General features: G+C 39.4%; 1 protein-coding gene across 2 annotated transcripts in view; it reads left to right on the forward strand.

The window, feature by feature from the left end:
* NEBL (nebulette) overlaps positions 1-13,528 on the forward strand; it is a 343,159-nt gene that overhangs the window by 173,477 nt on the left and 156,154 nt on the right. For both annotated transcript variants that reach the window (XM_077896878.1, XM_077896879.1), the window contains exon 4: positions 5,821-5,928. In XM_077896878.1, coding sequence (XP_077753004.1) covers positions 5,821-5,928 — 108 coding nt within the window. The remainder of the gene's footprint in view (positions 1-5,820; positions 5,929-13,528) is intronic.

The raw sequence follows: 13,528 nt of genomic DNA on the forward strand, positions 1-13,528 counted from the left end.
TTTATTTATTCATGAGAGACACATAGAGAGAGGCAGAGACGTAGACAGAGGGAGAAGCAGCTCCATGCAGGAAGCCCGATATGGGACTTGATCTCAGGACTGGACTCACGCCCTGAGCTGAAGACCGACGCTCAACTGCTGAGCCACCCAGGCATCCCGAGAATTAAGGTTTAAATCCAGGTCTTTTGATTCTTAATATCGGGTTCTCATCTGTAGTATAGGTAGTTGGATATGTGTTAGTGTGTGGACACGTGTACAAACATGTACATATGACATGTCAGTATTATGCAGCATTCAGCATTTGAAATATATTTTTAAGTTCCTTCAGAAGAAAAATGTGTCAAATCAAATTCCTATTGTGTGTGTGTTTCTTACCTTTGACTTTAAGAATGCATTTGCAAAGTGCCTTTGTTCAGTCTTGGAGAGATAAGCCTAGAGGAAACCAAGACTGCATTACTTGTCAGCTGTGGCCCATTCTTTTTCAAAACTCATGGTGCATCATAATTCTGTCCTCCCTCTTCCTGTGTCTTTCCTGCACTGTGCTGACAGGAATACACAGCTCCCTAGATGGGTCTGCTGGGAAGGCCTGGGTCTGAGGCTGGGCCCAGGAACTCTCTCTGTCTTCTGGGTCCTGGGATGGCCCTCTAATAGTAGACAGCTGGGGGAGGAGGAGCCAAATTGTCTACTCTTTACCTGGTCTGCTTTCCTCCTGCCCCCCTCCGGTGGGTTAGTGCAATGGCCAGTGAGTGCCTGTCAAACTAGAAGTCCAGCGTGTTCCTGCTCTGCTTACAGCCCTTACCCCCTTCAGGTCCTGTTGAGATGCCACCTTCTCGCTGGGGCCTTCTCTGACCACGCTAGCTAAAAAGGCAGATTTCCTGACCCTTCTCGTCTCATCTTTTTGCTTTGTTTTTATCTTAGCACTACCACTAACGTACCATTCGTTCAGCTTCCATAGGTCTTGTGTCTTTTCTGTCTCTCCCATCGAAATGTAAGCTCTAAGACAGCAGAGATCATGACTGCTGTCTTTCTGCATTGTTCCCACATCGGGAACATAGTAGGTGCTCAATAAATATCTGTTGAATGAACAAAGGATTGAATGGGTGAACATTTGAGGGGATTCCAAAGAATGACATTCCTAAGATATACTGCCATTGTTATTCATGAAATTATCATGAAATACGTTTTAATAGGAGAGTAGGCAAGAGACCAGAAATGATAATTTTATATCCAGTGTTGAAGTATAAGGGAAGAAAAGCATTTTTACTGGGGAATGAGCCGGAATTTTGAAGGGCAGCTTATATAAGGTTCAATGAATACTGGAGCTAATGTTGAGAAAGTTAATATAGGAGAGCACTGCATGTTTGTGTTGCCCCAAATCCACATACTGAAACTTAATCCCCAATGTGAAGGCATTTGGAGGTGAGGCCTTTGGGAGACAATCAGATCATGGGGTCTCTTGTAGAAGAGACCCAGAGAGCTTGCCAACTCTGCCTCCATTGAGGACATAGTGAGAAGATGGCCATCTGTGAACCAGGATGCAGGCTCTTACCAGCTACTGACTCTGACTCTGCCTGGGCCTTCATCTTGAACTTCCCTGCCTCCAGAACCATGAGAAATATCCTATGGTTTATAAGCCACCCAGTCTATGGCACTTTTGTCATAAAAGCCCAAATGGACAAGCACTATGGCTAACAATTTCTTTCCAAAGCTGATCTAGATTTGTTTTCGTAGCTTAATATCCTGGTCTTCTCCTGCCTGCCCACCACTCCCCCACCAGATGCTCCTGCCAAATGGAGCTGCCATGTTCCAGAATATGTGGTTCCTCTCTTACCTCTGGAATTGGCCCCTTTGCTTTCACCCCTCTTCTTTCTCTTTCTCTTCCTCTTTTCCTTCCCATCTTTTTCTTAATCATTTGTTCATCACCTCCCATGGGCCAGGTGTTTATGCTACGTCCTGGGATTGGAAAGATGGAGAAACCTTGCCCTTGCTCCTGAGTTCCATGTGTTCTAGAGCCTGGGGCTATGACCCCATTGCAAACGCAGTTCAGAGTGATAACTGCTCTAATAGGCAGGTGTAAAGCTATGGAGCCCCAGACCGGGAGGAGGCCGGTCCAGCTCACAGAGGAGCATCACTGGCACTGAGCTTTGATGAATAAATGGATTATGCTTCCCATGGGCTCAGGGTAGGGAGGAAGAGGGAACATTTTGTCAGTGACAGGGAACCCCCAATAGTCTTACGAGAATACTCTTCATCCAGTTCTTACAGATTTGCACAGCATGTGGTATGACTCTTGGCAAAGATAGATTGTCGCCCAGCACCTGCACAGATGGGGTTCAGAATTTATCTCCACCTGTGTGATCACCAGATGACATATCTGAGGTGCTATGTGGGGGTCTGATTGTTGGCATAAATCCAACAACAAAAAAAATCAGTTTCTGTTCTGGAATAGCTTGAGTAAAATTTGTAAATGTAAGCTAATAGCTAATTCTCAATATATTTTGCTTTGGTAGCAATGATCTTTTTTATTGTAGAATCATTCTCTTTAATATCTCGTGACGGATAATCCTTTCACACCAAGCAAAACCAATATAATGGTGGCAACACTGGGAATTTGTGCAGTACCTTATTCTTTCATAAGATCTTTTTTTTTTTTTTTTTCAGATTTTATTTATTTATTCATGAGAGACACAGAGAGAGGCAGAGACACAGGCAGAGGGAGAAGCAGGTTTCATGCAGGGAGCCTGATAGGGGACTCGATCCACAGACCAGGATCATGCCCTGAGCCAAAGGCAGATGCTCAACCACTGAGCCATCCAGGCATCCCTTTCTTAAGTTTTTTTCCTGTGTTTCCTCTCATTCAATCTCTACAGATCTGTTAGTTAGGAAGTTACTAGAACCTCTAATTAGAGAGGAGGAAACTGGCTGACAGAAGCTGAGGTAGCTGGCAAGTGACAGAGATGGGATGAGAATTCTAGGCTCTTGTCCACCAAAGTGATGCTTTTTCCAAGATAGAATTCACTGTTTTTGTAAACTACTAAATTTCGTATCACAATAGGATGAATTAGTGGAGAAATTCAATGTTAATATTTACTGGGAAGCTTGTACATGTGTAAACATTTTAGGCATGGCAAGAGTAGGTTGTATTAATCAAAATTCTTCTGATTATAAAGAGGAGATAGATTAGCTCACTTAACTGATAAACCTGGTGGCTGATCAAGACTTCCTCTAAATCTCTTGCTTTGCTTGCCACCGCGATGGCTTTGTCATTATTGAAGGGTGACTGGATGGCAATCAGCAGCTTCAGTTTCACAGCTTACTGAATGAGCCAGACCTGGAGAAAGGGCACCCCTTTCTCAAGGGTTCCTACCAAAGTGCCAGATCTGGGGCTTACAGACATTATGCTGGATTATGGGTCCAGTATGGATCAATCTCCTGTCTCAAGGGTGCAGTGTTTTCATTGGCAGGATGGGGTCATGTCATGAGGGCAAAGGGGACACATGACTGAGTCCTCCTCCCTTTGTCCTCTGATCTCTTTTTGTATCCACTTGTCTCTCAGAATCATGACTGGCAAGTCATCAGATATAACATTTAAAATTAGACCTAGAGGGGATGTAAGTGAGCGGGAGACAAGAGAGGAGGTGACTATGGTTCCAAGCTCCCTGTATGCAGTAAAGGTGGATTAAGGAACTGAGAGTATATGAGGCCTGGTTGTGGATCCTACCATAAAAAAGGATTACGCGTCGAAAACTCTGCAGACTGCTTACGGAGATGATTGTATACTCTTCAAAACTAGACCCTTAATGAGACAAACCCAAGTTAGACGTCCAAACCTATGGCTCTGGGACTTGATGGGTTTTCTTTTCAGTTCTTGTTTTGAGGTGGAATTACCACTTAAAAAAAAAAAAAAAAAAGACCTTTAAATTAATCCCAAAAAAGAATATGTGATTGCGCCCTCCCTGTAACAGGTATTATGAGTGTTAGAACTTGGTTTATGGATTTTTCTCATTTCTTCGTGCCTGTCGCTGTTATAACCTTGTCGTCTTTGCTACTTTTATTATTTTATGACTCTGTGCTCTGCTTATGTCAAGCGAGGCTAAATGGCTTCCCTGTTTAGTTAGGCATAAAACCCTGAGACTGTGCGGGGGTGTGTGTATCTTCACTCATGCTGGGGGTTTGGGGTTTACAAAGCTAAGATCATTTAGCATTTTCTGTGAAAGAAAAACTATGCAGGTTATTTGACCTTTTATTTATGGAAATAGAAAGAGTAAAGATTTTAGTACTTTTATAAATGTAGATGAAAATATGGAGCAAAAGTAAGATATCCTTAAGTACAGGTGATGAGAGAGTATCTAGACCTTTCTGTTTGTTGCCATCTGGGAGGGTTATTATTTTTCTTTCAAGCTTTTCTGGTAAAAGGAAATTTTTTGGTAACCTCCAAAGGACAATAATACGTGAGAGAACTGAATGCTTAAACACACAGACATGACTCAACAAAACCAGTCATTCTATACTCAACTAAGTGAACTTTCAGATTTATACAGAAAGTTGCGCTTACAGAATGGTATTTTTATTAGCCACTCTAAATGTTAACTATTAAGTGTTAATTTGAGCCTAATAATTATGAATGTAAAATGGGGATTATGTGGGTGATCAAAAGTGTGTTTCCATATTACTTAATATTTAGATTTTAAAGAAATAACAACAAAGTGATGTAGCGTGTCAGTCATTAACAAGCAGAATATTTAACCGGTGTGACAGTTGTCATTATGCTAATAATAGGAGATGGAGCTCTATCTAGTAAGATTAAGCATTAGCCATTCTAGTCCCTTGAGGAAACTGTAAAATCAGCTTCACTGGGTTATAATTAGGAAAGAAGTGCATTTAAATACAGAAAAAAAAATCTTAGGTACCTCAGCACACAGTGTGCCAGGGGCATGTGCTAGAACCTTTTAATCTCTGGGTGTGGCTTATTTTATAAATATTTCCATAAGCATTTACATACTTGACATTTGGCAAGATAGCATTGTAGAATCATATCCATATGTTTTGCCTTACGAAAGAGAGCGAACATTTTGCAAGGACAGGGCTAGCTGTTGATGATTTTGTGTGTCTTCTTCTCCCATAGTGCAGTGCAGGCTCAAATGATGTTTTTTCCTGACAAGATGGGCACGGGGGCAGTGTTGGCGGTCTTTTCCCATGCTGTTTTCTTGAGCAGTGGTACAACTATTAATGGTGGTAATAATAACTCTTACGGAGCACTTGCTTGCTTATTCACGATTAGACATGTATCTTAGGACATTTGACCCTATCCCCATGGCTTAATAAATAGCATTATTTAAATTTTTTTGAAGATTTATTTATTCATGAGAGACACAGAGAGAGTGAGAGGCAGAGACATAGTCAGAGGGAGAAGCAGGTTCCACGCAGGGAGCCTGATGTGTGGGACTCAATCCTGGATCCTGGGATCAGGCCCTGAGCTGAAGGCAGGCGCTCAACCGCTGAGCCACCCAGGCGTCCCAACATTATTTAAATATTGTTGCTGCTGCTATCACCAGTTTGACAGATGAGACCACCGAAGCACAGAGTGGTTAAATGACTTGCCTAAGTTCACACAGTCTGTGGCATTGCCGGGATGCAATCCGCACAGTTGGGCTCTGCTCCGTGGCCTTTCCTTCTGTCACCTGCTGATGGAGTTGGGGTCTGGAGGCATTGCTTCCAATTTTAACCACTTCCTTGGCCCTGGCCTGTCTTGAGTGGGATTTGTTTTTTCTCTGTTGACTTCTTTTTCTTTCTTTCTTTTGTTCTCCTCCCTTCTGTTAGGTCAAGTACAAGAGAGATTTTGAAGAAAGCAAAGGCAGGGGCTTCAGCATCGTTACAGACACCCCCGAACTACAGAGGCTCAAGAGGACTCAGGAGCAGATCAGTAACGTAGGTGACTGTTCAGTGATGCGATTGCCCTGACTTGTGTGTCTGGATGAGAAAATGAGATTGGGACTTGGGAATGTTTTGTTGCTACTGCGTGCAAGCAGTGCTCAGCATGCTCATGAAGTATGCCAGGTTCACCTGATAGGTTCCTTCTCTTTGATTTCGTCACAGTTACCTGGAGCCTGACACTTTAATAGCAATGACTGTATTTCTGTATGTATATTCAATTTAATTAATTACAGTGACTGATGAAATAAGTCTCCTAAAGAAAACAATTTAATTAAATAAGCTAAATGTCTATTTAGACATACAGTCATTGCTAATAATAAGAGTTGTTGCAATTTAGCATCTTATTTCCATTTTTAATGGTTTTCAACTTTTGAATTTTTCCAAAATAGGACTTTTATAATTAAATTAAAAAACCTGACAGGTTTTATTTATTATTTATTTATTTATTTATTTATTTATTTATTTATTTATGTATTTATTTATTTTGCTGGAGGGTAGTCATACAAAATATATACGCATAAGGCTAAGTATTTTGCAAAATCATATATTTGCTAATTATGTGTATGTAAGGTTGCATATGTTAAACCAGGTATTTGTTGAAATGATGCATTACATCTAATTTCAGAAATAAACTTTACACGTGAAGTTGCTTTGGATTTCAAAGCTGCGTCTTGTTAAGTAATATATTTTTCTTGAAAAAGAAAATTGAGAGTAGCAGAAGTTCAAAGCCTGTTAGTGACTTAAAAAGTGTTAATTCTGTACTGCTTAGAGGTGAATAAATGGCTTGTCTTCAGTTTTAGGAATTCACACTTATAATTATGTTTCTTCTGAAGTTTTATCAGAAGTTTGTCAAAATGTATTCTTTTTTTCAGAAAAAAAATCAGTTCTGTGTTAGGTAGCCAAGAGGACAGATGAATGAAAATTAGCAACTGTGTCCATGATGTAAAAATATGTGCAAATATGTGAGATTCATGCTATTTTTCATAAGAAGTGTCTCTTGTACAGTCACTGAACTTTGTGTATCTCGATGTTATAAATGATGTCGCCTTAATTTCCAGGAAGTATTTAATTAGCAGATGATGTAAACTCACTGATATTGGGCCATCATCACTGTATATAATCACAATTTGGAGATAGAATTGTAGTATATAATTTGAGAAATAATTTTACTGGGGAAAAGTTCCAAAACAGAAGGATGTGATGTTTAAAAAACTTATTTAGGGAGTCGGAGGAGGCAGAGTAAACACTTCATTTTGCCATAGTCCCTAAGGTTTATTCATTGTTTGCTCCTGAAATAGACATTTTATTTTGGTAAGGACCTTTTTTTCCTTTGAAGAGAGAAGGTTGAATTTTAAGGATTCACGTCTTTTGTCCCCTCGTTTTTCTCCCTCATCCCAACAACACACCAGTCATGCGTTACTCCCCTCACCTTTTTTCCTATTCATTGTTTTTTTTTTAATTAAAAAAACTATTTTTGCTTTTCAAAATGTGAGTTAGAGATGTATTCCACCACAGTTACATAGAGTAATGTTTCTTTCTTTGGATTATTTTTGGAGAACTTAAAAAAAAACAAAAATAATTCTGCACACAAAAAAGTTATATCATCAATTGTAAACTATCACAGAAATTTATTTCAAAAAGAACAAGCATTTCTGCTTAAGACATCCATGGGACCTCTAACCTAAGGATTGCAACCAATTCAAAGGTAAGCCCTTTCATTTATATTCAAATTAAGTCAATATTCATATTTAATAAGAAAAGAACTGATCATTTCACCAACCTTTATCATTAGCAGGAATATACATTTTATTCAATACCAGAAGCTGTTTGCAGATCCGTTCTTAATTATGCAAAAAACCCTTATAACACAGGTACGTATAAATCTGTATGTATAAATCTGTATGTATCATATACATAGTAGTATGTACAAAATGCCATTTGGATTAAGCCTGTTATTTAGACAACACAGGTGTTTAAAAGCATATAATTTAGATAACGTCTTTAAGAATTTTTTGTTGTTGTTGGAATTGTCTTATGTTAGCACCCATAGCAGCCTTCTAACTGGTTCTTTTAACCAAGATGAGGCATATTAATGTTTGGATAGCAGTAAAGGATACAGATTTCATAATATTACCATTAGGGATTTAGTCTTGAAAGGAAACTGTTAAATATTCTGAGGTCTCGTGAATTTACTATTCATTTATAAGGCTGCAACTTCATGAACATTTTCCGTGACCTCACAGGGTTTTCCATATTACTCAAAGATTTTTTTTTCTTCTATGAGAAACTTGGATTAATCTGAAAGGTGGTACTTTGGTTTGGTCCAATTTTCCACATTACTTTCAGATAAACCCAAATACTTAAACATATGGGCCAATTCCATACAGATATTTTTGACAGTGGCCTGGACTGTGTCTGTTTTGAGAGGAAAGGCGGTGAAAAAATGTTCCGACTGGTCTCCAGAATATTCCCACTTGAAGGGGCTGAGATGAGCAGGCTCATTCTGAAAATGATAAGGCATATGACATATGAGTGACAAGCTTAATACAGGTTGATGTAGGTGGGTTAAGTAAGTCAGGGTCTTTGCAATCTTTATTTTTCCATTGCTTCATTTTCTTATTTGTTTCAACTTTTGCTTACTTGTTTTGTTTATGTTATGTTTAAATATCATATGGATCTTTCTAAACTGACTTTAATCCCTTTCGGACTAAAGAAAGCACAAAGACATAAAACTGTGGATTTAATGACACCTCCTAGGTGTTTTGGGTAATGTGTTGTGGATGAATGGGCATTTTTGATTGCTTGTGTCTGTGTCAGTGTTATGAAATGTTCTCTGCCACTCTCATATTCATTTTGCAGGATTTGAAATCTTTTGGAAATACCTACTCAGCCTGCATCTGTTACTGAGATGTGGGATTAGAACACAACCATAAATTTGAAATTGTGTGTAATGAAAGGTGTGAGCATGGGTTTAGCCTTGACTTCTTTCTTTTGAGGTCTGTAATGACAGCATATTGAATCTGGGAGATTTATTAAATGCTGCAATTTAAAATTCTTCTGTTACATTACTCACTTGGTCATAGCTGCAGAAAGAATAAGAAAAGAGTCAGGGTTTCAGAATTTACTGAATGGTTGGTTGGAAATAAACAGAACTGGTTTCCAAAACAAAAAACAAAACAAAACAAAACAAAACAAATCTCCACACAATTCTAGAAAATGTCTAATTGTGTATTCCCACACTCTGCCAAATTCTAGGGCAGAAACTCAGAAATGTCAGAAATGACCTAGTCAAGCTCCACATCTTCTTGGCTTATTGATGTTTTAGGGAAATGTTCTTAAAGAACAACATGCAGACATGTATTGAAGAATACTGTGCCTTTGGACATTTTGAAAATCCTTTCCCCTGTTGTCCTCTTAGCTCTAGCTCATGTGGGTAATTGTAAAGGCTGTTTCTAATTCAGGTGGTTACCACCTTCAAGTTTATAAGCATGCATTCAGGGTACCTGCAGCCTGATAGCAGGACAGAATCATTGCTGGCATCTAAGAGACTCAGTCCCCAACCTTGAGAAGATTATTGATGTGTTTCATTCTCCCTGTTTACACACTAATTTAAGCTGCACTTTTAATTAGCCGAGGCAGTCTATAGATAAATTGTGAAATAAGATGGTAAAGTCCAACCCCAAGAGACTTTTACAATCTCTGTGCTGTAGATAAAATCTAGAGTTTATTTTCTAATTTATTTTAGGTAATGGAGAAATACATGGAGGAGAAGGGGGGAAAACCCCAAATGACAAAATCCTGTATTTTATAGACCGACTGAAACAGTTAAGTGTACCATTGTGTGATTTGTCAAGATTTGTTTCTGTCCTTGACTCACAGAGGCAATAATTGTGTGTGTGTGTGTGTGTGTGTGTGCGTGCGCGTGTGTGTGCAATGTGCCTGTGTGTTTTGGCTTCAGTGGGAATCTTGAGAACTCCCTTTCCTTAGATCACTGGCCCACACACAATAGTATTTTCACCTGCTCTGTTTCTTTCCCTTAGCCTATCAGTATGTATAATTTTGGTTATCTTTTCTATTTCCCAAATATCCTTTTTTACTATCATTTTCAATTTAACAGAAGCATTCATAAAACGCTCACTTGCTTCACAAGAAAAGCTAGGATTGAAGCCTTTTTAAAAAGCATTATAGAGAAAAAATCTCTCTGTAATTTGATATTGAAATGTAATTATTTTTAGTTTTTTTGATAGAGCTACATATTTTTTCATTGACTTCTTAGAATGCAAAATAAATTATGTGCCCATTAATAAGCTCACATGGATACTGATGATTTAGTTCCCTGAAATCTTGTGAGTTAGCTTCAAAAATATTAGATTATTGAAGGTAAAGATGGTCTAATAATTGAATAGCAGTGTCTATGGGCTATTAAAAGATTTGATTCAAAGTTAGGTTGAGTGTAAGGGTGAGCATGAGGGTAGGGATGATTATCTAGGGATCTGGTCTCTGTTTGTAATTTAAATAAATCATTTTGACAGAGACTGACTGGGGCCATGTTTAGGCTGCTGACGGTGTGAAATTGAGTTGTATGGTGGACAGAAGACAAGCAGTCAAGAGAAATCCCCAAAGGCAAAATTTGTTATGTAATTGGGTCAACTCATGCATGAGAAATGCATGCTAATTGTAAACTGGTGGCAAAATTACAGTGTATGAGGCAATTAGGTCTTATATGAGCCCGAACAACTGATACAGAAGGATTTCTCATTCTTCTTCCATTCAGCAAATGTAAGAAGGTTTTTGTTAAAAGGCGAGGAAGGTAAATATGAGAGACATTCAGTGTTGACCTAGAATATTTGTTAATTTTGTTGCTTACACAAGAAGCACAACTGTTTTATGAGCAATGCAAAATGTGTGTATGAAAGCTTCCGATGTTGAGTACTCCAGTCTACTTTGAAAGGAGAATAGTGTAGTATTTTTAATATAATTCATAATTTGGTTGGGATGCCTGGGTGGCTCAGCTGTTGAGCATCTCCTTTGGCTCAGGGTGTGATCTCAGGGTCCTGGAATCGAGTCTTGCATCAGACTAGACTGCTTCTCCCTCTGCCTATGTCTCTGCCTCTCTCTCCGTGTCTCTCATGAATGAATAAATAAAGTCTTTTAAAAAATAATTCATAACTGGGTTGATTAACATAGATGAGCTAACAGATAGTTACTAGCTCAGTGATTTTGATTTCAGCCCTCGAGGGCTGCTATTTTCACAGAGTATGAACTTACGTGTCACTTTAGTGGACTGTACCTTATCTCCAACTTATCTTTCCTTAGTGACTCCCATGTTTTCCAAAATAACAGTGGGTCAGTAACATTATCTTTAAAGCAAAGATAGAATACATCAAAGAAACTGATAGGACAACAACACGTTATTTCCTTATAATACCGAACACATGCATGAATGCTTTATTTGTTTCAAAACACTTTGACGTACCCAGCCTAATTAGATCCTCTGGACAACCTCTCCTCGGGGAAGGTATTTCTATAAGGAATACCTAGACTTTCATGAGAACAGTGTACGGAAAATCACCTCTTGGTCCTTTCTCGTGTCCAAATCCGTGGTTTCCCTGACACCTGGTTTTGCTTTATTTTTCCACCTAGGGCAGAACTTCAAAGGTTGATCTCTTCTTTTTATCCTCTGTTGTTGAGCCACAGTCACTTAAAGAAACAAATAGGTCCCAGACCAGTAATTACTTGTGCATGGCAAGTACGAGAGTTGTGGCTGTAAAATGGGATTGTCTGAAGGGGAGGCGGGAAGGGGTCCCCATAATAAAAGAATTAACACACATGACTTTTTTCTTCTTCTTCTTGGAAACAGAGGTTAAGGATCCAGCACACCATTTCTAAAGATTCTTCTTTTGTGAAATCGGTTTCCCCATGTTTCCTTCTTTTTGCTTCCCCTGTGTTCAGCCCCTTATCCTGCCTGGGTTACTGCAGAGAGCTCCTGATTGGCCTTCTCTCCTTCTAGGCTCCTTCTGCTGCTTTTTCATTGTATCTTAAACATGGTCACCAGATGAGTCTGTCTAAAATATTTCTTTCATGAAGACCCTACTTAGGATTCCCCAGGAGCTTCCCCCTTGGAGCTCCACTCTGCATCGGACCAAGTCTCATCTCCAAAGCTCCTTCCTTCTGGCTCTAAGGACCCTCTGTGATCTGCTTCTAAATTATCTTTCACCTTCTCTTTGGCTGGCTGTCAACACTGTCCTTCCATTTCTTTTAGGACTGAACAGCTTACTCCATTCTGGGCTTTTGCATGAGTCACCCCTCGTTTGGAACAATTTCCACGGTGTCTGTAAATGACCCTGAACTCACACACTCAGACCCACAGCGATCTTTCTCCTCTCTGAACCACAAGAGTTCTTTGTTCGATGGCACCATTAGCTGTACTGCTCATCACCACACATCACCATCCACAGTTTGGTTTTGATAAGCATTTAACTTGTTACGTATTTTATCGCTCTAGCTTCATGAAGATGAAGATCATCCACATCTTTTTCAATTTATTTTTTGCATCTTTACATATGCCTATCATGGTGCTTTGTACTTTATCTTTCTTGTCACCTCCTTAATTTAGGCCCTACCTGCCTCTTGCTTGGGTTGCAGGAATAAGTCTCTAGATAATTCTTGTCTACTACAGTATTGCCTCTTCTCCTCTTAAGCATTCAGTGATTTCTATAGTTTTATCAAAAGTTTATAGCAGTGTTCTCTTGGCAAAGTGGGAATATTTGCTTTCTAATGTGACATCTAACGATTTCACTGTTCTAGAAATCCAAGGACTGCCCCCTTTGTAAAATGTCATAGCTGGAGAATTTTTTTGGTGTCTAAGTACCTGAAAAAAATAGGACTTGCATTAGTCTGCTCAGGCCGCCATAACCAAATACCATGAGCTGTGGGGCTTAAACTACAGAAATGTATTTTCTCACAGTTCCAGAGGCTGAAAGTCCAAGATCAAGGTCCAACGGGGTTGATTTCTGGTGACATCTCTCTTCTAGGCTTACAGAGCACTATCTTGCTATGTCCTCACATGGCCCTTGCTCCATGTATGTGCCTGAGAGAAAGACATCTCTGAGGTCTCTTCTTCTTGTAAGGACACCAGTTGAATTGAATCAGAGCTCCAGCCTTTGAGCTCATTTAACCTTAATTACCTTCTTATGGGCCCCATCTCCAACTACAGTCACCTTAGGGCTTAGGACTTCATGATACAAGTTTTGGGGGGACACTATTCAGTCCATAACAGGGTGTAAATGAAAAATGGTCTGCATACATCATAGGTAGTTTGGAGAGGATTAAGTAACAAACATTTTGTAATCATAGACTACTATCATCAGCCAGTTTTTTTTTAAAAATTTATTCATGAGAGACACATAGAGGCAGAGATGTAGGCAGAGGGAGAAGCAGGCTCCGTGTGGGGAACCTAATGAGGGACTTGATCCCAGGACCCTGGGATCGGACCCCAGGATCATGACCTAAGCTGAAGGCAGACACTCAACCACTGAGCCACTCAGGTGCCCCCCTCAGTCAGTTTCTTTAGTGGAGGTGGATTATACCACCT

Source organism: Canis aureus, chromosome 5 (assembly GCF_053574225.1).
Source record: "Canis aureus isolate CA01 chromosome 5, VMU_Caureus_v.1.0, whole genome shotgun sequence".
Classification (NCBI taxonomy): Eukaryota; Metazoa; Chordata; class Mammalia; order Carnivora; family Canidae; genus Canis; species Canis aureus.